Source organism: Mus musculus, chromosome 19, assembly GCF_000001635.26.
Source record: "Mus musculus strain C57BL/6J chromosome 19, GRCm38.p6 C57BL/6J".
NCBI lineage: Eukaryota > Metazoa > Chordata > Mammalia > Rodentia > Muridae > Mus > Mus musculus.
Genome location: NC_000085.6, coordinates 28935377 through 28959988, shown reverse-complemented (window position 1 = coordinate 28959988; position 24612 = coordinate 28935377). Strand labels below are relative to the sequence as shown.

The 24612-nt window shown below is 41.5% G+C and overlaps 1 protein-coding gene across 12 annotated transcripts in view; it reads left to right on the top strand.

Annotated features, from left to right (window-relative positions):
- 4430402I18Rik (RIKEN cDNA 4430402I18 gene) overlaps window positions 1–24612 on the top strand; it is a 50195-nt gene that overhangs the window by 7844 nt on the left and 17739 nt on the right. For 7 of the 12 annotated variants that reach the window (XR_877681.3, XR_001782595.2, XR_001782596.2 and 4 more), the window contains 8 exons: window positions 261–309; window positions 5858–5899; window positions 11246–11370; window positions 14158–14238; window positions 15535–15765; window positions 18175–18277; window positions 20820–20854; window positions 21570–21757. Coding sequence is in view for 8 of the 12 variants with exons in the window: in NM_001374140.1 (NP_001361069.1) it covers window positions 261–309; window positions 5858–5899; window positions 11246–11370; window positions 14158–14238; window positions 15535–15765; window positions 18175–18277; window positions 20820–20854; window positions 21570–21757 (854 nt within the window). In the remaining 4 variants the exon portion in view is untranslated. Of the gene's footprint in view, window positions 1–260; window positions 310–5857; window positions 5900–11245; window positions 11459–14157; window positions 14239–15534; window positions 15766–18174; window positions 18278–20819; window positions 20855–21569; window positions 21758–24612 lie in introns of all 12 variants that reach the window. The other 5 variants (NM_001374153.1, NM_001374154.1, XM_011247274.3 and 2 more) reach the window with 2 other exon arrangements.

Here is a 24612-nt window from a genome sequence, read left to right as displayed (position 1 = left end):
TCAAATTTCTTTGCACTTACCATTCCGATCATTTTAATTCATCTTTGCACTTACCATTCTGATCATTTTAATTCATCTGTGCTTCCGCCATTTGTTGTACTTTTACCACATGCTTCTTAAAAGTATTCCTTTTGAATATTAAAATATCACATGGCTTGATTTTTATAGATGCTAATCCCATGAAAGAACATGATGTATGGTTTCTAGAAATACCTTTTAGTAAACCTTTGAACATTTCTTTTCCCTGTTTTTCTCTGTAGGTATTTGAAGAGGCAATAGATCCTGGAGCTGTCGCAGAACTTTTAGAAAGTAGGTACTTAGGAGAAAAAAAAAAAGACTCCTGTGTAATTCACAGGTACAGAACTCTGCTGCTTCTGAAGTGTGACATTTGTGTTTGGTCGATATTTAAGTTTAGAGAAATTCTATGGTGAGATTGAGTTCATGTGGTTTATTTATTGTTCATGTTGCTTGGTTGATTCGTAGAGACATAATCTTGCTATGTAGTTGAGGCTGGCCTTGAACTCTCTCCTCCTGCCTTCCACTGTCAGGATAATGGGATTATAGGCAGATGTCATCACATTAACCTGTAAAAAAAGGTTAATATATAATAATAAAATAATAATAACAATAAATATTTCTTATTTCAAAATTAAAATAAATAAATAAGATGATAACAATTATCATTATGTGCCTATGAATATGGGTGTGACCGGACAATGTGTGCTTGAGACAGAGGACAATGTTGGTGAGTTGGTTCCCTCCTTCTGTTTTGAGATCTTGAGCTAGAACTCGGGTCCTTGGGCCTGTGTGACTTTACCCCTGAGTCATCTCACCACCTCTCTGAGCCACCGTTTTAAATTGTTATAAACATTCTTCGTAGTATAGATGTGAAACCACATGTAGTGGCACAGGATTCTTAGCTCCAGCTTTTAGAAGGCAAGAGGGTCAGGAGCTCAAGATTAACCTTGGTAATCTAGCAAGCTGGAGGCTAGCTTGGGCTACAAGAGACGTTGTCTTTAAAAACAAAACACAACAAAATTCTGTAGTATAGACATGATTTTTCTGGATGGCATTATTCTTCTTGGTTATTATAAACATTAACTGGGTGTTGTTGCAACAATCAAGTAGATCATTTGATTAGAACATTTTCTTTATTTTTAATTAGGCATTTTCTTCATTTACATTTCCAGTGCTATCCCAAAAGTCCCCCATACCCTCCCCCCTACTCCCCTCCCCATCGACTCCCACTTCTTGGCCATGGCATTCCCCTATACTGAGGCATATAAAGTCTGCACGACCAATGGGCCTCTCTTTCCACTGATGGCCAACTAGGCCATCTTCTGATACATATGCTAGAGACATGAGCTCTGGGGGGGTACTGGTTAGTTCATATTGTTGTTCCACCTATAGGGTTGCAGACCCCTTTAGCTCCTTGGGTACTTTCTCTAGCTCCTCCATTGGGGGCCCTGTGATCCATCCAATAGCTGACTGTGAGCATCCACTTCTGTGTTTGCTAGGCCCCGGCATAGCCTCACAAGAGACAGCTATATCAGGGTCTTTTCAACAAAATCTTGCTAGTGTATGCAATGGTGTCATCGTTTGGAGGCTGATTATTGGTACATTTACAAAATTGAGTACTATTCAGCTATTAAAAAGAATGAATTTATGAAATTCCTAGGCAAATGGATGGACCTGGAGGGCATCATCCTGAGTGAGGTAACCCAATCACAAAAGGACTCACATGATATGTACTCACTGATAAGTGGATATTAGCCCAGAAACTTAGAATACCCAAGATATAAGAAACAATTTGCGAAACGCATGAAACTCAAGAAGAACGAAGACCAAAGTGTGGACACTTTGCCCCTTCTTAGAATTGGGAACAAAACACCCATGGAAGGAGTTACGGAGACAAAGTCTGGAGCTGAGATGAAAGGATAGAACATTTTCAATACCGCAAAAGAAACTTTATACCTGTTAACAGTTACTACCTATGCCCCACTTACTGTTCTATTGAATGCAAATGCCCGTCTCTCTATCTCAGAGCCCAGGCTAGCCTTGAACTCCGTTCTCTGTCTCCTGAGCGCCGAGGTTACAGTGTGTACCACCATGCCCAGTTAGCAGAGGTGTGCTTATTTTGCATATCTGACATGAAGGAGACTACACAGTATACGGTCCTCTATGATTGGCTTCTTTCACTTAGCATAAAGTTTTAAAGTTCATTTATATTATAGAATTCGCCAATACCCCACTCTCTAACATTCCGTTATATGAATTTATCACATTTTGTCTTTCTAGTCATCAATTAATGGACACATGGGTTTCTTCTGCTCTTTAGACTATGGTGGATAATAATGTTGTAGATATTTGTGTTTTCCATATAAGTTTTTATATGGAAATGTGTTCTCAATTCTCTTGGATATACTCATGTGCACACACACACAAACACACCCACACACATATATGAGCACACAGAAACATATACAAACATTCATGTAAGTAGTACCGCTGGGTCACAGTAACTTACAATGTGCATAATGACTTTGTAAGCCTCCTGCACTACTCACCAGAGCAGCTGAGTCACTGGTCCAGCAGTGTTTGCAGGTTTCACTCTTTCCCCTGTTTCAGCCAACCCCTTTTCTATCTCTCATTTTGATTGGTTGAAACCTGCAAGCATGAAGTGCTTTCACATCATTGTTTTGCATGCCTGTGATCGCTAACAGGGTGGGGTGTACTTTGGAGAAATGCCTATTCATAGTTTCTTCTTACTTTTTAATTGGCTTGTCTGTCTCTAAAGTGGAGTTATAGGTTTTCTTTATAAAGAATCCTAAGACTTTTAAATGAAAGAAAATATCTAATATTTGTCTGGCTTTCACTTAATATGGTGATGTACAGTTACACCTATTTTCCACTGCTTATAACTCACATTTATTCTTCTTTATGTCGGTGTGGTGGTTTGAATAAGAACGGTACCATAGGCTTATATATTTGAGTGACTATTTGTCCCTATGTTAGTTGAAGCCACCTGGAAAGGATTCAGTGGCATGGCTTTGTTGATAAGATGTGTCACCGAGGGTGAGCTTTGATGTTTCAAAAGCCCATGCCATTCCCAGTGTCTCCCAATCAAGATGTGAGTTCTCAGCTTCTGTTCCAGCATGGTGCCTGCTAGCTGCATGCCTGCCTGACTGCCTGCTACCATACTCCCTGACATGATGGTCATAGACGCTGACTCTCTGCCACTGTGAGCCGCAAGTTAAACATTTTCTTTCATAAGTTGCCTTGGTCATGGTGTCTTATCACAGCAATAGAAAAGTAACCAAGACAGTACAAATAACTCTACACTGTGTGCATACAGTGTGCTTTCTTCATCTGTTGAGTATCAGCTGGACTGATTCTCTAGCTTGGCTGTGTGAATGGCGCTGCAGTAAATATGAGTATTTTGGTGTTGGTATTTTGGTACTATATTGCCTTGAGTTCTAGATACCAAAAAGTGATGATCCTTTTTAGTTTGTTGTTGTTGTTGGTCTATGGTTTTATTGGAGAGAGAGAGAGAGAGAGAGAGAGAGAGAGAGAGAGAGAGAGAGAGAGAAAGGAGGAGGAGGAGGAGGAGGAGGAGGAGGAGGAAGATAAAAGAAAGAGAAGGGCTGGCCATAGCCATGTGGAGAGAGGGAGGAAAGGAGAGAGAGGAGAAGGGCTAGAGATGAGAGTAAGAAAGGTGAGAGCTTAAGAACAGCGTTTTGTTTTGTTTTGTTTTGTTTTGTTTTGTTTTGTTTTGTTTTGTTTTGTTTTATGTGAAACCTCTATATTGACTGGACTAATTCACTTTCCCACCAGTAATGTATGATGGTCCACCTTTTCCCAGATTTTTACCAACATTTGTTCTTTTCTTGATATCTAGTTTGACTGGTGTGAGAGGGAATATTTATATAGTTTTAATCTGTATTTTCTTTATACCTAAAGATGTTGAACATTTTTCATTTTTATGAGAGTAGGTCTAATATAGGTCAGGCTGGCCTCAAACTCACTATGTAGTTGAGGATGGCCTTGACTCCTGATTTGCCTGTCTCCAGCTCTTATGTGCTGGTTACAAGGGCATGCCGTCACACCTGCCCTTTCTCATGTACTGGTTGCTAATCTGGGTTTTATCCTTTTACTTGTGTAATCCTCTCATTAGCACATTTGTTGATTGAGTTGTTTGATTTTTTGGCATTAAGCTTTGGGAGTTCTTTATCCATTTTAGATATTAGTCCTTTGCCAGATATATAGCTGGCGCAGACTTCTCTTCGGTTCTTTAGCTCTTTTCTATTTCCCTTGCTATGCAGAAGACTTGATTTCAGGCAATCAAGTCAGTTCTTGGTATCACTTCTTGAGCTGTTGGCATTGTTTCCAGAAACTTTCCCCTTTCCCTATATCTTAAGGTGTTTCCCCTTACAGTCTCACTTTCATGTTAAGATCTTTGGTCTCTTTCTAATTGTTTTTTGGGTTTTTGTTTTTGTATAGACAAGAGGTAAGGATAGAGCCCCATTCTCAATCAGAGGTTTTCTAGTTTCTCCAGCATAATTTGCATTCTCTAGTATATATTCTGGTTCCTGGACACTCAGTTCTACTGTATTGTTCGACATGATCCTTTCTGATGGTACCATGGTCTTGTTGCTGAAGCTCTGTGGTATGACTTGAATCAGGCATTGTGATATTTCCAGCAGTGTGCTTTTTGCTCGGGATTGCTTGAGCTGTCCTGTGTGTGTGTGTGTGTGTGTGTGTGTGTGTGTGTGAGTGGTTATCTCTTGCTTGTGTGGGTTCTGAAGATTTCATTCACATCATCGGGCTTGAGTGACACGTGCCTTATCTTGCTGAGTCATCTATCCCTCCTGGCTAAGATTTAGGTTTTAGTCTTGTCTTTATGGATGTTTTAGACATCATCTTTAAACATATTTTAATCTCAAGGAGCATGGTAATATATATTTATGTCACATTTGTAGAGTCAAATAGCATGCTTTTTAGGCAAGCTAAACTTTGTGTTGGTGAGTAGCCCTTGGGTTTCAAGCTTTAAAATAAGAAGTATATTACTATTATAGTACTTTGTGCATATACATAATTTTATTTATGTGTGTCTTATGCCATGTGTTTGCATAGGTGCCCACAAAGGCTAGAGAAGGAATCAGATTCTCTGGGTCTGGAGTTACAGGCACCCTTTAGCTGCCTGACATGGGAGCTAAGAAGAGAACTTGTTTCCCCTGCAAGAGGAATGTGCTTGCTTGACACGGCCATCTCTCCAGCCCCTAACATACTTTTAAGAGACAAAATATTACATAAAATGCAAATGTTGTAGCTCACTCTTCCTTGCTCCACCCCCTCACTTTATCAAAACCCGCTTCATTGTTGCTATGGCACTTATTTTAAATTATACTTGTTCTGTGGTGTCCTTGAGAAAATGGTTCCAGGACCTCTGCACATACCAAATACATAGGTGTTCAAGGACTATAAGTAAAATGATATAGAATTTGCTTATAACCTATGTGCGAATGTATGTCTCTCTCTGTGTGTGTCCCAAATAATTTGGATTATCTCTATATTATATACTGTAAGTTTTGTATGAAGTAGTTGTTCTGCCTTGTCTAGAGAATAATGATAAAGGAATATATATGTTAGTACAGATGCAATTACTTTTTAAATGTTTTCTGTCTGTAGGTAGTTTAAAGATCATTGTAGAATCTCCATTTAGGGAACTTGTGAATACAGAGGGCCAACTAAACTGTTATTACCAGTAGTCTTAACAAGATATGGTGGTTTTAATGTAACATTTAAGTCTCTGAAATATTAAAATTAAATATTAAAATCTCATTTTCTTCTTTCTTAGGCTTCCTAACCAGGTTTGAATTAGTACAGCTAGTGTCTCCAGGTAATATGCCAACAAACACAGTTCTGAACTAACACTTTCATCTTGAAAGAATGAATGGGGACAGAACTTAAGTTTTCCTTATGACTGAACCATTTCCAGTGGTATACTGCCTCAGCAGGCAGAGTAGAGCGTGCTTGTTTCTCCTGTTTTTGGCTAAGTAGGACATTATCATTTGAATTTATGACTTTTGGGTTGTATATTAATTTGTTTAGAAATGTTTTATCACATTAAGACCCCTTATATTTAGATATGATGCATCAAAAGTTTCAATTTTTCCTATATTATGATTTGTTTCTGTTTTTATTTTCCTTCTGGTTATGGTCATTGGTTTTTTTGTTTGTTTGTTTTAGTTAAGACCGGGTTTCTCAGTATAGCCCTGGCTGTCCTGGAACTCACTCTGTAGACCAGGCTGGCCTTGAACTCAGATCCGTCTATAATTGGATATTCCTGGGGTAGGCCAGGGGCCCAGGAGAGGGGTGCAGAGCTAGGCATTTGCTTCTTGTATTTTTGTTTGTTTGTTTGTTTGTTTTTTGTTTTGTTTTGTTTTGGTTTTGCAAAGGTAGCCCTGGAAATAGATGAGAACTCTACACTCTTAAGAATATAGGTGTGAGCTCTTGAATTATTGCATGTGACTCTAGCAACAGACACTTGGATATTACAGTGTGAATTAGGAATAGGCACTTGCCTATTATGGACTGAATCTATACATAGGTGCTCGAGTATTGTGGTCTGAATCGATACATAGATGCTCGAATATTGTGGTGTGAGTGTTGGGATAATTGCTGTAAACATGTACACAGATGTTTTAGTTTGAACCTAGGTGCAGCCATTCAGACACGACAGTGTGAATCCAGAGATGAGTCCTTGCATGAGTGGGATGAATATGGGAACACACGGGCGTGGAAGTGTTAGTCTGTGAATCTGGGTGTCCCTAGCTTTAAACAATTTTAGTGTTACGGTGTCAACCTAGGGCTAAACAGGCACTTAGATACCAGTATCTACAAATTATGGTGTGAACCTAGAGCTAGGTACTTGAATAAAACACTATGAGGCTATCTGTTCAAAAATTACTTGTTTTGGTAGACAGTCCAGAGCACTGCCTCCTGCCTGCTATTCAGAAATGCTCACTGAATGGGAAAAAAAAAAAAAAAGGACAGACTAAAAACCAGGCCATTGAGTTTTTTTCCATAACTTTTTTCTTGTTTGACCCAATTTTATGTTTAAACATATAACCCTGTGAATTGGCAAGTTACATTTTATGTTAATAGAATAGGGTCATGTTTATTTTAGTATTACTTAATTTTGTACTAATTAAAAATACACAATATCTATATATTGAAAAAATTTCCAACTAACAAATGATTATATAGACTAAAAGTAAGTAGAACCCACTCATTAACAATTCCTGATAGATACCTATGACAGTTTACTGTGTGTTTTTTCAGACTTTTAAAAACACACTTAGTATATCATGTTTTGGCACATATACCTAGTGTTAAGGTAACACAGATGGCCCCTAAATAAATTATCTATACTATTCATAGGATATTACATGTACTTACTTTCTAGAATTTTATATGTTTTGAAACATATGTTACATTTTTTTAGTCAAGCCTCAGCTGGCTTTGAACCCATGCTCCTCCTGTCTGACCCTGTTGAATGCTGGGATTGTATGTGTTTTTCTTGTGGCACAGATATCTACCTGTGAGGTTATAAGAGTGGTTGTTTGAATAGTCGAGCCAACAGCATGAATATCGTTTATAACACACGAGTTAGTTCCATGTAGGATGGGAGTCTTATTGCACTTGCGTTATGTTCACAGCCCTCCAGTTTCAGACTGGGAGAGTAGTGGCACTCAGTTTAAATTGCCGAAAATAACAGTTTCACTCAGCATCAGATGCTGTGTAGATAAATCAGTTAATTACACGGACATGGCATGTGGCAGCAGCGGTGGTCTTTGGTATTAACTGAGTAAATGTAGTTTGCATAAAGTCAAGCATAGGGTCATATGGACCATGCTGGTTCTCGGAGACTGGTCCTTTACCAGCTGGCCATTACCTCTTTGTTTTGCTGTAGATAGTATATTCTTGTTTGACAGTTTTCACAGCATCTTCAGACACTTGTAGGTTAGGAATACAGTAGCCATGCTTAGCTCTGCGTGGAGCTTACTGTAGTGAAGAATTAGAGTCAGTGACCTTGCTCCCAGAAAATGAAGACCCCTCTAGTTGTTCAGTTTATAAAGGTGTGAAGAAGTGACAGACACAGGGAGCAGTGTGACACTATGTGACTGTGAGCTCGATGCTATCTTTTTATTAATCTCCTCAGGCGTAAGCTTTAATACTCTCACTTTAGCAAGTTCAGAGCAGTTTTCCTCCGCAGTTAGTTAGTAATGGTCACTAGAAGGCAGTAAGACCTCAGGCAGACCTAGCTTTGAATGCCTGCTTTGCCACGTGGCATCACGACGGGTGTGTTAAACTCTCAGTCTCAAGGAGAAGCAATGAGCTACTCTACCCAGAAGCATGGTGATAACTGTCATGCATGCTAGAAATGCAAGGTAGCCCTCAAACTGGTATTGTTACTAGAATTTTCTTTTCTTATAGTCCTTTTTTTTTTAATGAGTGGGGATAATGTGTTCACTGAATTCCCCGATGATGCCATTGTCTATGCCTTCAGCTGATTGAGAATTCTGAGTGCTTTCAGCCACTTTACATGGCCTATGAGATCAGGCAGACTGAGCGTGCTCATTATTTAATTACCCAGGCACTGTCACATCTCATCATGTGCTGACATTTCCACATTGACTGCTGTTTGGGTTACTGAAAAAAAAAAAATAATCAAACTTGGAAGACAGCTTTAAGACACTTTGGAGCCTTCTGATTTTCTAATCGATTAAACTAGTTCCCATTTCAATATTATGGTAGTTACTTTTCTGTGATAAAAATCTCTAACAAAAGCAACCCAGGAAGGAATGGTTCATTGGGGCTTATAATTTAAGCTTATAGTCTAACACTGAGGGGAAGCCACAGGGTTGGCTGGTCACATTGCATCTATAGTCAAGAAACAGAGTAATAAGTGCTTATAGCCAATGTGCTTTCTCCTTTTTACATAGACCAGGATCCTATTCCAGAGAGTGGTGCCAACCACAGTCTGTAAATCTTACTACTCAGTTAACCTAAAGAAGACAGTAACCTCTCTGGCATGCCCAGATGCCAGTCTCCCAGATAATCCTATCTCGTTAAGTTGACAATAAAGATTAACCATCACAACTCCACTCTCGTCAACTTACTATCCAAACACTCTTGAAAAAGGTTTGTTTGTATATTGTATGATTATGAGTGTTTTATCTGCAGGCATGCCTGTATAACAGAAGAGGGCATCGGACCTCATTATAGATGGTTGAGAGCCATCATGTGATTGCTGGGAATTGAACTCAGGACCTCTGGAAGAGAAGAGCAACCAGCACTCTTAACTACAGAGCTATCTCTCCAGTCCTTCAAACACATCACTTTTAAAAGTTTATTATTTTAATTTACATATGTGCATGTATCTGTGTGAACATAAGCTATGGATGTGTGGGTGCCTGTGAAGGCCAGTAGATGCTCCTATCCTTTTTGAGCTGGGGTGGTGCGCAGTTGTGAGACTCCTGACAAGTGCTGGAAACTAATATGGAGTCCTCTAGAAAGTAGGAAGCTTTCTTAACCACAGAATCTCTCCAAACGCACCCCAACATGTTGCTTTGAATCATAATCTCCCATCCCTTCTCTCCAAAGCCTCAAGTTCATCTCACAATGCAAAACACAATCTGCCTTCCAACGTTCCTTTTGTCTTTAATAGTCCAAATACTGTCTGAGACTCAAGGCAATCTCCTAACTATGAGTCCCTATAAAATAGAAAACAAGCTGTGCAGTTCCAACATAGGATGGCCCCAATTATCATCCCCATTTTAAAAGTAGAGGGATCAGAGTATGGGAAGGAATGATCAAGCAGAGACCAACCAGCATGGCAGCTCCATGTCCAGCATCAGGGCTCATGATGAAATTGACTGTGCTCCACAGGGCTTAGATAGCCCCATCCCTCCAGATGGGCAACCTGTGTTACATACACTTTTTCTGTTTATTTTATTCTACTCCATGCCCACAATGACCCTTGGTTTAATAGATGCCTTACAGTCATGGCTGCTCCAGCACCTTGGGCTTTGCGTTAGAACCTAGTCTTCACATTTTACAGCGTCACCTCCAGAGCTTGACACAGTCCTTGCAAGGGACTCTGACCCAGTCACACCTTTACTGGTCTCAGCTGTTCCCCGAAAGTGTGGAGTAGGATTTCATGACACCTTCAGTCTTGCATCTGTCACTACTCAAGAACCAGTAGCATGCAGATGACATTTCCAAGTATCATTGCCAGCTCAAGGTGAAGCGTGCCTCCCTTGGACTATAGCTCTGTCAACTTAAATGTCACCACCTGGGAAGCACTTCCCTAGTCAGGTGCCTTCAAGGAGAAGGGGACCTTTTTCACTTCCAGCTTTCTCCCTTCAATTACATTTGAACCTTTATAGGACAAATCTTCCAGGGGGTGGACTTTTGAGCTTAAGGCACCCTGCCTGTTGTCCCAATGCAGTGCAGAAGGTTCCTGCAATGCAGTGACAGTCATTCCTTTAGGGATTATGAGTGCTTTCTTACCAACCACCCGAATCTTCTCCTGTCTTGACATTTCCTCTACAAAATTAGTCTACTACCTTTAAATTAAAATTCACCCAAGTTCTCAGGGTAAGTGTGGAATGAAAGAAGAGTCTTGCTTAAATTACCACATGGATGGTCATCTTCCAGTTCCTGATCAAGGCCTTGTTGCTGTCTGGAACTTCATGGGTTGGGCCTCCACTCTTTGCCTTTCTTTCAGCACTTTTGGCTTCAAAGCTTTCACTAGAATGGTCCTATAGGCTATGCTTATAGTACCAAAGAGGTTCCAGTCCAAAGTTCCAAACTCTTCTACATTTATCCTTCAAACTAGTTTTATAACCCCAAGAATCACATAATCAAGTTTATGGTAGCAACCATCCCACTCCTGGTAGCAATATTCTGTCTTCGTTGCTTTTCTTGTTTCTTTGACAAAATATTCTGACATAAGCAACCTCAGGAATGAAGGGTTTATTTGGGCTCATAGTTTGAGAGTACAGCCTATCATAGCATGATCTCAAGGTATTTTCTCAATGGAGGGTCCCTCCTCCGAGGTGACTATAGATTGTGTCAAGTTGATAGAAGCTAGCTAGCACACCATCTGAGCATCTGTTTTCTTAAACTCGAGAGGTGTAGAAGACATTTACTCATGCCCTCTATCCTTTCGTTCTAGCATGGGAAGAGTTGGCCTACTATGAAAAAAACACCCGAGATTTCCTGTTCCCTGAGCCCAGGCTGGCGTCCTCACACCTTGGCATGCAGAGGGAGGTGCTCATGAAGACAGCTATTTGGTTTCCAGTGAGTGACCCTCCCACAGGGGCTTCTACAGGAAGAAAAGTTCTTGGAGAGTGAACATTTCATTCCTGACAGGGTTGGCCTTGGGCAGGTAGCTTTTCTTGCTTAGTTTCCTCCGTTCTATTTCTGCCCATGGTCAGATGCCCAGATCATGATGCCAAGCCATACTGATTTCTATGATTGATCTAAGAGCTGAGAGTTTTATTATCTAACTAAGCTGTATCATTCACCTAACCAGTTGTCACATGATGTCCTAGAACGCTCCTCTTATTTATTGCAGATTGACAGGAAGATTCGTTTGGTCATAGCTGTTATCGGTAATTAGAGTAACAACAGCAATAATATTATCTTACATTTGTTTTATGCCTTCAACATTCCACAGTTTTTAAGAATGTGTAGCCTTGGCTATTCTGGAGCTAGCTCTGTAGACCAGGCTGGCCCCAAACTCACAGAGATCCACTTACCTGCACCTCCCAAGCACTGGGATTAAAAATGTGTGCCATCACCTCCAGGTAACCTACATTTTTAATCACTCTCTTCCTAACAATTTTCAAATTAGACAAAGCTGATACTCTGTTCTTTTATTGGAGGAGAACTGTTAGAGGCTGGAATCACTGGGGAACCAGGCATGGGGCAGCATATAGTCAACTGATAATCTGTTTGGAGGCATTTATTCGATCTCAAATTCAACACAGTCATTTTGATTTTATGGTCTATGATTTCTATCTTTGAAACAACCACTTCTTTTTAAGTGGAATTTTATGCTCTTGGATGACATCCACTTAAAGAGCCACATCTTTGGGGATTATAAAAAGTACAATTACTACTTAAGCTTTCCACTTCTGCACTATGCTTTCCTACTGTGATCATGTGGTGAGGGGTCCCTGTCCCACTCTATCCCTGGGCTGTTCAGACTATGATCAGAAGAACCTCAATGCCTGCAATTGCTTCTGGAGACTGATACTCCAAACATAGGCATCAAACCTTGTCCTAATCAGAATTCCAAATGCCTGTAACTTTAAGCCCTCCCTGTTATCTTTCAGGGTTTGGCAAATAGTCAGGAAATGACTTTTTTCTTTCTCCAGCGTCATCTTCATGTGTCACTTAAGCCAGGGGTTCCTATGATATGCTCGCCTTTATTGCTTCAAGTTATTGGCATGCTGCCCTTCAGAATGTCACAGGGAATAAAAGTTCAGGAGAGCCAGCCTGAGGAAACCCTTGGACTAATTTTGTCTTCCTCAAATTCCCAGTTAAATAAAAGCCACCTTCAGACAAGGGGAAACACTTATTTTTGTCCCCAAGTGTCATGTGGTGAGTGCTCTGGGCATGAATAGAAAGACTAACCTGTAAGAAATTGCATTTGTAGTTATTTATAAATGGAGGTGCTGGCTTTAACATGCATCAGAGAACCCTCATGCAGCAGATGAAAAAATATCAGTTCCTGTAATTGGCTTCATCAAACTCCATCAACAATTTGTTACAAAAAAAAAAAAAAAAAGATAGAGAGATCCAGTTCCTCTGAAACATTTCACAAATCAAAGTCAAAGCCATTGCCAAAGCTCCAGGAACAGTTGATGCTCATGCCTGGTGCATGCCGAGCTCACGGCATGGCATATCTTGTTCTGTCACCTGTCATCCAGGAAGGGACAGCTGTTTCCCCCTCCAGTGGAGGGGGGTGTGCTGTACTTCAGGAATGTTCCCTGGGCTCACGGAGCTGGTGGGTGGCAGAGCAGGAATTCTTGTGCATCGGCTTTATGTTCTTAGCTGTAAACATCTCTTAGATATTTTTCAGTGTACTGCTTCTGGTTTTTATTACTACTGTAGAAAATGAAATGAGGGTGAATGAATTGTATAGCCAGGCAAACCCTTCACCTGCCTACTCTCTCTTCTCAGTTCAGTAACAATTAGGTTTTTCTCTTCCTTTCTTTTTTTCTCTTTCTTCCTTTCTTTTTTTTTCTTTTTCTTTTTGGTTTTTAGCAACAGGGTTTCCCTGTGTAGTCTTGGCTGTCCTAGAATTTGCTCTGTACCCAGGTGCCTCTTGAAGTCACAGATGCGCCTGCCTCTGTCTCCCAAGTGCCGGGATTAAAGGCATGCACAACCTCCACCCAGCTTTTTTTTTTTCTTTCCTCTGTATTTCTATACATTGTTGTTTTATCTCATTTTAAATCTCATCAGTCATCGAGATGATAAAGCACCACACCAAAATAGACATCTAGTAGCTAAGAATAGGTCTGATGAATATAAATGCTTTATATAAGCTTGCCAAGGCCAGCAGATAGGGAAGAAGACCCTCTTTTAGCTAGAGTAGCTAATAGCATAGACACTGCTACCCAGATGTCCTCAATGACCAGCTCTGCCACTGCTAGCCCATGTCCAGGATCACTCTCGCCCAAGTGAACATTGTATTAGAACCCACTTCACAGGCCTGTGTTAGGAGTATGTTCCGTTGACTTAAACCTCCGCTCAGTATAGAGTATACGTTATATAGGTGTTTAGCCCAGTGGTTCCCAACTCTCCTATTATTTCATTGTTCCTTCATAACAGCAACTTTGCTACTGTTATGAATCACTCTGTAAATATCTGATATGCGACACCTTAACCCACAGGCCAAGAACTGCTGGTTTAGCTTTTGATTTATTTTCTTCTTCTTTTTTTTTTTTTTAAATGTATTCAGAGTATGCTGACTACAGGACACTTGGGTTCTTGGCAGCTTTCCGGTGGAGATGAGATGGGCAAGCGAATTGTTTCCAGTAATTTTATTTGCTTCTCTTTATGCTGCCTTATTTTTAGGGCATTGCTCCCAAAATAGAGTTTTCTACAAGGACAGCCATCCTAGAATGTGTGTTCCCGTGTAAAAACAGATTCATTTGTGTAAGTATAATAAAGAGGGCTATGATAGAAATGACAGGAGCCCACCCCACTCCGCTGTAGCCCCACCCCAATTTAAAGGCTGTTAATCTGAAGTCAGCTAAATTTAAATGGAACTGAACATACAATAACCTGGGTAGTTTGTGCTCAGTTTGTTTTCTGTGATCAGACCATTTGCTTAGGCCGTCACATTAGTGTATGTTTGCTGTGTGTTCAGAATGGTGATGTTCAAGTGGAGGCTGATGGTTAAGTGACAATGTCAAAACCAGAATATGAGACTACTAGTACCCCCCCCCCACTCCCCACCTCCCACATCACAGACACACCAGACAGAACGGCTGGGAGAATAAAAAGGAGCCTAACAGAGTCCTTGATCTGGGTTAAGGTGGGGTTTCAATGCAGGTGCTTGCTGATTCACCATGACAGCTAGCTTTAATTTTTGAAACCATTTTAAGCCAGTCAGGGTGACACATACCTATGATCCTAGCACTTGGGAAGCCAAGGTGGAAACTTGCTTACAGGTTGAAGGGCAAGTCTGGGCTACATGGTGAGACCCTGACTCTAAACAGCTATTAGAAATGCTTTCATTGCTGTATGCACAGCAATGCTTGATTGCTTTTAAGTGAAATGAATGGATCCATGTATATGCATGCGCCTCCCACATTTCTCCGGGTCTATTGTCTGCCTGTGCTTGGGGGATGTTGGTTTCTATCTGCCTTTTTCAAAAATTTCCCTAATACAAATAAACTTCCCTGTTATTATTTAAAACATTTGATTTTAGACAGTTACCCGTACTAATTAAGTTAAGCTAAATGGTAGATTAATAGAGAAATACCCTTCTTTAAAGGTTTGTTTTATAAATTTGGAGCAGTCTTCTATCTTAGTTTTTATTTTTTAATAGATTTATTTATTTTATTTATATGAATATATTGTAGCTGTCTTCAGACACAGCAGAAGAGGTCATCAGATCCCATTACAGATGGCTGTGAGTCACCATGTAGTTGCTGGGAATTGAACTCAGGACCTCTGGAAGAACAGTCAGTGCTCTTAAACTCTGAGCCATCTCTCCAGGCCCCCTTAGTTTTTAAATGTTCAACTAATGACAGTTATAGTCCTGACTGAATTTTCTTTGTTTTTTAATCAAAAGGATATTTTTGACTGGAGGTATAGCTCCTAGGTAGAGTGCCTTCCCCCCTTCCCAAAAGCCTTAGGCTTGATTCCCAACACTGGGAAACAAAACGAAGCAGAACAGCAAATCTTTCTTTGTTTGTTATTTGTTTGTTTGCTTTCTGCTCTCAGGAAGAAAGGTGTAGATTGGAAAGATCTGTCTCAAAATCTCACGGACAGAGAGTCCAGGCAACTAACAGGAAAAAGAAGCCAAAGGAAAAAGATTCTGACCAACTCCCCAAAGGGACACAGTCCCGGTTACCCTCCCCTCAACGTCTTCATCTCCATCGGCCGACTCAACGCAACCATGGGAAAAGCTTCAAGTTCCCGGGAGAAAGGAAACCTCCATTTGTGGTTAGACATGTGAGCTTAAAGTAAATTTAATTTTTGTCAGAGTAACTTCCTGCATGAGGATGTGGAGAGGAGTGGGAGAAAGAATTGTTGAGCCGTGCAAACAAGTGGGCAGTAGTAACTGAAGAGAGAGAAGTCAAATGAATAATAACTGCCATTAAATTATGTTCATTTTCCAGTGTTGTTGTTAGGAAGTGCCTGTGAAGGCATTTCAGAGAGAACTTGCTCAGTAAATGTCAATCAGCCCATTTTTAAATTTTGAACATTATTAATAGAGTATGACGAATGTAGATGATAGCTCAGCAGTACTCAGAAGAGTGGGAGCTGCCGGGAACTGAAGATGTCAGCCCAAGGCTGGCTGATACAGTACATCCATTGAAACTGAAGCTCCATCCAGTTATAAGAAACACTTTTCACTTTCTCAATGAGATGGGTGCTCAGTAGCCAAATGTTGAACAGGGACAGGATTTCAGCATGGGAGGTGTGAAGGAAGCAGTGACTGGCCTCAGAAACTCTGAGCCTCAGTCACCAGTAACAGTGGCTATCACTAGTCACTGTAATCTTCGTTGTCTTAAAAGATTGCTTTTGATTACTGTATTATAAAATAGAGACATCCAAGATGAGTTTACACATTGGCTCATCAATGTAATAAAAAGAAAATCTAAAGTCAGGTGTGGTGATGTGCCCTTCTGATCTCTGCACTTTGGAGGCTGAGGCAGGAGAACCACCATGAGTTTGAAGCTATAGCTTGGGCTACATAGTATGTCTAGGAAAATTTGAGCTACTGAGTTTCATACACACACACACACACACACACACACACACACACACACACACACACACAAACATACACACAGACATAACATACTCACAAACATACACACACACACAAACACCAGCCACAGATCATTAATTTGATTCCTTTTCTTCAGTTTTTGTATACATAGCCTTTGTTTTCCACAAAGCTATAATTATACTGTTATATAGATACATTCGAGTTAATATTTTTTGTTATTCTTGGTGATCTCCATCACAAATTGCAATTATTATCTTCAGAATATTTGCAATTGATAAAATGCTAAATGAACATCTTGACTTAAAATTTCTAGGAAGGATGACTGTCCATCTGATAGAGGCTGTGAGTTAGGGTTTGTCTCAGCCAAGGTGCTGATGAGATGTTGAATGTAGCTTGCTTGTAGGTAGATTGAGCTTTCTGGCTAGAAAATATGGACCGGCTAATTTACAAATAAGGACTCTTCATAAACACAGAATTATTGTATGGCTGGTTTCTTTATGGTGGCCTTGGTAAGGATGTAGCAACCTGCCATTAAACATGGCCCCATAGAAGTGCTAATAGCTTGCATCTTTTTTGACAATGTAGCTTATTCTATTCCATATAAATGGCTATAAAATGCAGTCCCCAACACTGTGGATAAATTAATCTTCAAAAAATTGGCTAGATGTCTTAGGGAATGAAAACTTGACATTTTCATGATATGTTTACTTGTTTACAGGTCATTTTGTATACTTGATTACTTAGATTTCCTGGTCATATGTGAGACATTAAAGCTTAAGAACTTGGGTCTGAAGAGGTGGCTCAGCAGTTAAGAGCATTGACTGTTGGTCCTGAGGACCCAGATTCTATTCCCGGCATCCGCAGAGCAGCTCCTGTTTATAACTCCCGTTCCAGGGCATCTGATATCTTCTTCTGGCTTCTTTGGGCACCAATACACATGTGGTACATAGACATACATGCAAACAAAACACTCATACACGTTTAAAAACTTTAAATTAGAAAATTTCAGTCTATTTCTTGACATAACAATAAAAATTAGCATTGTAGACTGCCTCACCAATAAAATAAACAAAACCTTCAAAGTCTAGCTTTATGCCGCAGAGGAATCTCCTTTTGAAGTATTTTGATCTGCTTTCGCAGATTGTGTTTACCAATTTTGTTTTAGGAAAATGTGGTCTGTCACTTTAAGTAAGAGAGTAGTTAGTGCTATTGTGTTTTAAAAGAATCTAGACAGCAGACTGGAAGGGAATCTAGCCAATCTCTTGATTTCTGGAATACTCTGTCCAGTTCAAAGGACTCCAGGCTGGATTGGTGGCTCACACCTGTAGTCACAGCATGCAGGAGGCAGAAACTTTGGGCACTGTCTTTTCATCATTACCAGTTCTGAGAACGTGTCTTGTGTCTAGCTTCAGTTCTCTTTGCTCACCGTTGACACGCCCTCATATCTAGCCTCCGTGGAGATGGTGGACAGTTTCTTCTGTGGAGTAAATGTAACATACGTGGAGACTGCGAATTAGATTATTTTTCAAGACTCTCTTTGACCGAGGTGGAAAGGCATCATGGGTAATAAGACAGTGATCCAAGAGACTGTAGGTGATGAAACTTGGTGCTTCCTTCACTTTCAGGTGGACAGTGGGAACCCATTTGGTGAAAATAATTTGGAGCACTGTTCGAAGAAGTCCAGAAGAAAACCTAAGTTAATAAACTTTGATCTTTCGAAGAAAAGAGGTATTTGAGTTTCTTGTTACTCACATTCCCCAGTGAGCACCATTGCATTCCACTAAGCCTCTTTCCCTCTGAGGAACTCCAGGTCACTCTGGAAGCTGTGGGCTTGATTCTCAAGGTCTTTCTAGCTATGGCATTCATGTGGGGCAGAAGAACTAAGAAGCAGTTTGTTTTCAAGTTGTCCCTGGATACTTGAAGGGGACAGAGCTGGAGGGTGTGACTAACCACATGTGGCTACAGCCCCTGGCTAGGCTGGCAAAGCAGACCGCAGCTTGCCCTCCTGTAAACTCTACACAGGCAGCTCTAACAGTTAGCGAATATATTTGTTTTGCTGTTTCTTTCTGAGGGGAAGGAACAAGAGACTCACGACACTCGCTGACCAGATTCTGTGTTAGTGAGGGGGGAGCCAGCTCTCTGAAGCAGTTAGACTAAGGTAGCTAACTGTCTTTAGTGCTGTGGATTTCAGGATCTTATGCATTTGTAAATGATACTGGGGACTTTAAAAGAGCTTCGGTTGGTGTGGATGATGGCTATCGACATTTAGCATGTTTGAAATTGGAGTTGAGTAATTACAAGATGTAGTACACCAGCAGAGAAGTTACTAACCATTAGACCAGTTATGTTATGATGTGTTGTGGTGGCTTTTTGTTAGACTATGGGAGGATAAGACTGAGAGGAATAAATCATGTCTTAGTGTAATTATGAATGCAAGCTTTAATTGGGAGGTTTTGTAAAAGGTCTTGAAGGGACCCCTGTCCCCCACTGAGGTCTCTAGACTACACACTGATAGACAGTGATTGGAATGTGTGATTCTGTCCCTAGTAAAGGGCATAGCAGCTTGCCCGGAGTTCTAAGTCTCGACAGGGCTAGTGATGGTCCCCTCTGTTACCTCCTGGTAGGACTGATTTGCCATGTTCTCACACTGGCATTCCCTGTGTTAGGCTTAATGGTTTGTGCCTTTAAGGGACTGTAGAGGGTTTTATGCTAACTCAGGCCAGTGTTCTGAGTGCAGAGTGACAGATCCCAGCTGAGCACTGACAGAGTGTGGGGCTGAGAGGGGAAGTGCTTCCTCCCATCTGAGAGTTAATTTAAGCCCTGCCACTGAAGGTCACTGGTGCAGCCTGTAAAAGCGGTGCCATCCTTCCTGTTACACTGAATGCAAGCAGCGGCAAATGTCCTTTCCTAGAAGAGAGGGTCGAGCTTGATGCTGACTTGCATCTGATGGCGCCCATTCGCCATGCTTGTCCTGGTCTTTGCCTGGCAGGAGAGGGGTTTGCAGAGGTTACCATGTCAGTGCAAGTCACACATCAAGCCCTCAGCAGAGCTACAACCTGCATACAGTCAGATCTCTGGAATTAGATTCTGGAATCCCTGTGGCTTGCCAAGCTATCTGCGTTTGGGTCATCTCCAGGCCTGTGGGAGAAGAAAGCCATGCCTCCAAACTGCAGCTCTTGATTCTGTGTTGATGTGAGGCCTCTGAGTCCTTTTCTCACAAGCTTCTGGCTGGTCCTCACACTGTTGGGTTATGGCTTGCCCTTTGAGAAACAGAGGTCAAAAGCCGACCAGATGTTGATGAGTTCTAAGCTCACCATGCAGGGGAGTCCCCAAGGAGTTCCTACGCCTCAGGCTAGTTTTGTACCTTTAGCTGCAAGGGACTTTGCTGATTCCTAGCCCAGCTTAGGGTGGAGGGTTTCCGGGGCTGTGTGCATACACAGAGATGCGAGTGCTCAGGCAGAAAACACGTCAGGCTTTAAAAATCTCTTCTTATTTCTTTCTTATTACTATTGCTGCTATAGGGTGAACCAGGAGTTCAAAGAATGTCGTTAAACCTGGGGGGAGGAGGGAAATCTACTTGCTTTTTGTTTTTCTCCATGTGTGTTTATTATTTTTAGAATAATAAAATATTTAGTACTGCAATATTTGGCTTTGTTTTGGAACTAGGGTCTCATACAGGTTAGGCTTTATTACCTTATTTATTACTTTATTTTCTAATCATTCTTGCCGCTCACGAGTGTGAGGTCTGCTTATCTCTCATACTTTTAGGGTAATGGCAGTGATTTGTGGTTTAGGTACATTGTGCTTCATATGTATCCATTGGCTCGACTTTATATTCACCTTTACCTTGGACAAGAATCCTCAAGAGCCAGAAACCAGCAAGGACTGATGAGGCAGAGCACAGGAACTTTATATCAGACTCATATTGCCTTCTTCAAAGCTCTGCACATCTGGGCAAATATGTTTTCTTTCTTTAAGGCTGTGTAAGACTCTTGAACTTCTGATCCATGGCTTGTTTGTCCCTTAACCCCTTTCCAGCTGTACTGTCGCTGAAAATAACAGCTAGACTGTGGACCCCAGGAAGACAGAAAGGCCCTATAGAAGTGCAGGGGAGACTCGGTTGTATCTCGGAACTTACAAGGGAGCACTTTAGTTCTTTTGCTGTCCAATTATGGTCTAAACTCTTGTTTCTGCTATGGGATGAATGTGTCAGCAGTTTTAGAGCTAGCTGATGATAATGAGTTCCTCACCCTATTCCTCTTTCTTCTAGCATCTTCTCTTGACAGCCTGGAGGCGAACATAAAGGTACGTGTATCAGCAGCATCTGTAGATGTTTTATTTCCAGCATCTGTGTCAGGCCCCACACAGTTAGTGGGGAGGATTCGTCTGTAGCTGCGGTGTTCACGTCAGGGCAGCATAGCGGACGTAGGGTTTATACAGACTGGTCCTCAGGCTCCACTGCCTGCTCCACTGTGGGGTTCACTGGCTTGCTCCCCTTCTTCCATTTGTGTCACCCACTACCGGGGTTTATATAGGGTGATTCTTACTTTACCGCCAGCGACTCATGTTGCTTTTCTCCAACCAGATACCTCTGTACAGTGAGGTGGTAAATGTGGCCCCAGGCTTAATCCATTTGCTAAGCTGTGAGCTTGTGTGCTAAAAGCTGAAAGGGGTGTATGAAGAAGACATTAAGTATATGCTGCATTGAATATGTACAGTACAGATACACTTTGTTTAAAAATCAGATCTTTCCCGGAACCACAGTCCGTGTCCTCAGAAATCAAAGTTCCAAGTGCAAGTTCAGGTTTTCCTTGTTAACATTCCCTTTGGCTGGGTACCCCTGGCCTGGACTCCTGACCCTCTGGATGGACCATTGCCCCCTTTTATTTACAGGAGGTCCCTGGCCACGTATTGTTATCTTACCTCAGTTTCTCTCTTGTTCTAGCCTGCCCCCAGCAATTATTAGGCAAATCAAAACCCAAACTACAAGTGAAAAATAATGATGCATATTGTCACTCAGGTTATCCGAGAGCCAGATGAGCGGATTGTCTTAAAGAGCCAGCCACCACCACCTGTAGATTCAAGTGAGTCCAGAAAGCCCTCGCTCAGTCACCAAGGAGATGCCAGTTTGCACACAGAAACTTCAGTTACCACCTCACAACTCTCCAGACCTCCCAGCCCTCTGAATCAACCTCTTCTCCAAGAAAGGTCAGCAGTCAGTATCTATTCCCTTGCCCGAAGAGTCTCAGGCTCTGTCAGGAAGAAAGCCTGAATACTCCCTCAGTTAGTTTTGCTGTAATATTCAGTTAGTGAATGTGACTATCCCTTTTCAAACCTGCACACAGCATACATACCATTAGCCTCTACTCTTTCCTTGGGAAAAAGTGTTTGAGGATACCCGGTGTAGGCTTAGTGGTATAGCTCAGGGATAAGAGTATTTATCTAGCATTCATGGGACTCTAGATTCAGTCCCCAGTGCTATCAAAAAGAAAAGTCAAACTGAACTGGCATTGCCAACAACAGCAACAGCAACAACATCAGAAAGAAAAGAAAAGAAAAGAAAAACAGGCTAGAGAGATGGCCCAGTGGATAAAAGTGCACATTTGCTGCACAAGTTTGAGGTCCTGAGTTCAGAACCCTAGCACCAATAGAAAAAATGTCAGATGTGGTCTCACTGGTGGTGGGTTGGGTTGAAGGCAGAGACTAGCCCACTAAACAAACAAGTAAATGAAGATGAACTTCAGATTCAGTGAGAGAACCTGTCTCAAAGGGAATAAGGTAGAGCGTGATAGAGGACACCCAACATCATCTTTCCTTTGCTGCATGTGCACGCACACACACGCACACTCGCGCATGCACATACACCCCAAACACAAAACAAAATCGGATGCTTGGTATAAACAGTTCGCAAAAAACTAACAATATTTATCTACTCTGTCATAGTTTTTTAGAACTGAAGTTTTTAGTTTTACAATATCAGAATGTTTGCTAGACATTTTAGAAGCCATACACCAACAGAAAGGAGTGGGGAAATCATTTGTGTTCCACTAGTCAATAATAAACACCATTAATGTGCATATTTAATTTGCATAGGGTTAGCTTCTTGGTTTGTTTACATGACTGCAAGTAGTAAAAACATTTGCATAGGAGTCTGTCTAGAGAGCTGAAGCGGAGATCTATGTTTGCCAGTCAGCATCTCAAATATGATGACTACATATTTAGCTTGCCCGAGTCTGCCAGGATGAGCCAAAGCCCTATGTTTTGGGTAGATTGGCACTCGGGCAGAGCAGCACAGAGGGGTCAGTTACCTTCACTCCATGGAAGGGGCCCTGAAAAAAATCAGACAGCTGCTTTGAAAGAAGCTTATGCAGGTCAGCTCTTCTCTGCATTGTTAGTGATGGGCATTAGACATTCCCTTCCCCAGAAACACAATTGCTGCACACAGAGGGGCCCACATTAAACAGTCTCCGAATGGCCCTTGAAATTTAATAGGAATTATACTTGAGTTTAAGGTAGTATAAGAAAATAACAATCAATTTTTTAGGTTTTTTTTCCAGAAATGATAGCACAACTATATTAAAATGTTAAACTATGTAAGGAAACTATATCAAACATTTTAATAAGCTAATAATGTATGGTTAATTATTCACTGTATTAGAAAGTGGTACAGCAGATTGGAAAACACCAGGTTTGCCAGGCTCAGATGGTCAGAGAGTCACAGTTATCCTGTCCAGGGTCTAGTCTCTTCCCCTTCTGATTTGTGCTTTTCCAAGGGTGACAGTGAGGGGCATTGTTCAGCATGCAGAGACCTAGAGCATGGGAACTGGTGGTGACCTCCGGATGTGGCCTTAAGTGACGAGTGCTCTCAGCAGTGTTCCTGCTTTAAATCGGGAAGATGACTTTGATGATCAAAGGCCCACCTGCCTCCAGTCACTGCTCCTCTGCTGCCAGAACTAGGATAGCCAAGGCTCTGTCTGTGTGCTCTGTTAAGATATACCTTCCTAACTACCAGAATTAGTACAACAGGATTTTCTGACACTAAAATACTTATGAACTTCTTGGGCAGCTATTTGCAATGATCACGACACAGCTCTACTTTCTAGGGGCTCACAAACTGTGGGTCATTGGGCTATACAGTCTAGTCTCCAGTCAAGCTGAGGTCTGAACTCCGGAGAAACTCAATGGTGATAATTCACCTACATGGGATGGAAGGAGTTCCCTCATGTCTCCTGGACTCAAGGCTCCTGTCGAAGTTACCGCCCCGAAAGCCCCCACAGCCCCCACAGGAGAAGCATGGCTTGTAGTCACATAGACAATGTCCCAAGTCTGTGTATAGCCCAATACCCCACAACAAACTAGACAGGAAGGTTGACGTAACCCCATCCTGCTTAACATGACCCGGATCATGGTATGCTCTCAACAGTAGACCAATGCAGGAGGTGAATAGAGCAGATAGAAGTTAAGTCCCACAGAGAGCAGAGGGACCCTGCTGCTTCTGAACATGTCAGATGGCATCTGCATTCATGTATCCATTCAGGTCCCCTCTGATGAGCATCTTCATGTAGCCAGCCAGCTGATCCTCAGTTTTGGCTGATGTACGAATTGCCTCATGTTTACTGAGTCAAACAGAATGAATGGAGGAGATTGGATATTGAGTGTGTGAGAGAGTGTTAGGATTGATAACCTGCTCGCCACACCTGGAATGGAGACTAACTTAACACCTAACACATTTCTCCTATTCTTCTGACAACTTGCAACATAGCACAGAATAAAAATACATGTGCATATTCATGCACACACACACACACACACATGCATGCACACACAGAGTGATTTTGACAAGGCAGAAATTTACAGATAAGTTTGGAGAATAAACGAGAATGGCTTCTTCATGTGGGCCCTGAACAAGACTGGTTCATGGTTGAGTTAGTGGAGGACGGGGGATGGGAGATAAGAAGAGAGGGGGCTTTGTCAGCCTTCATCAATATGATGAGTTTGTGGGAAACTGCTGAGTCCCAGTGTCCAGGATATGAGGATAACTGTGGCAGTACCGTGGAGACTAA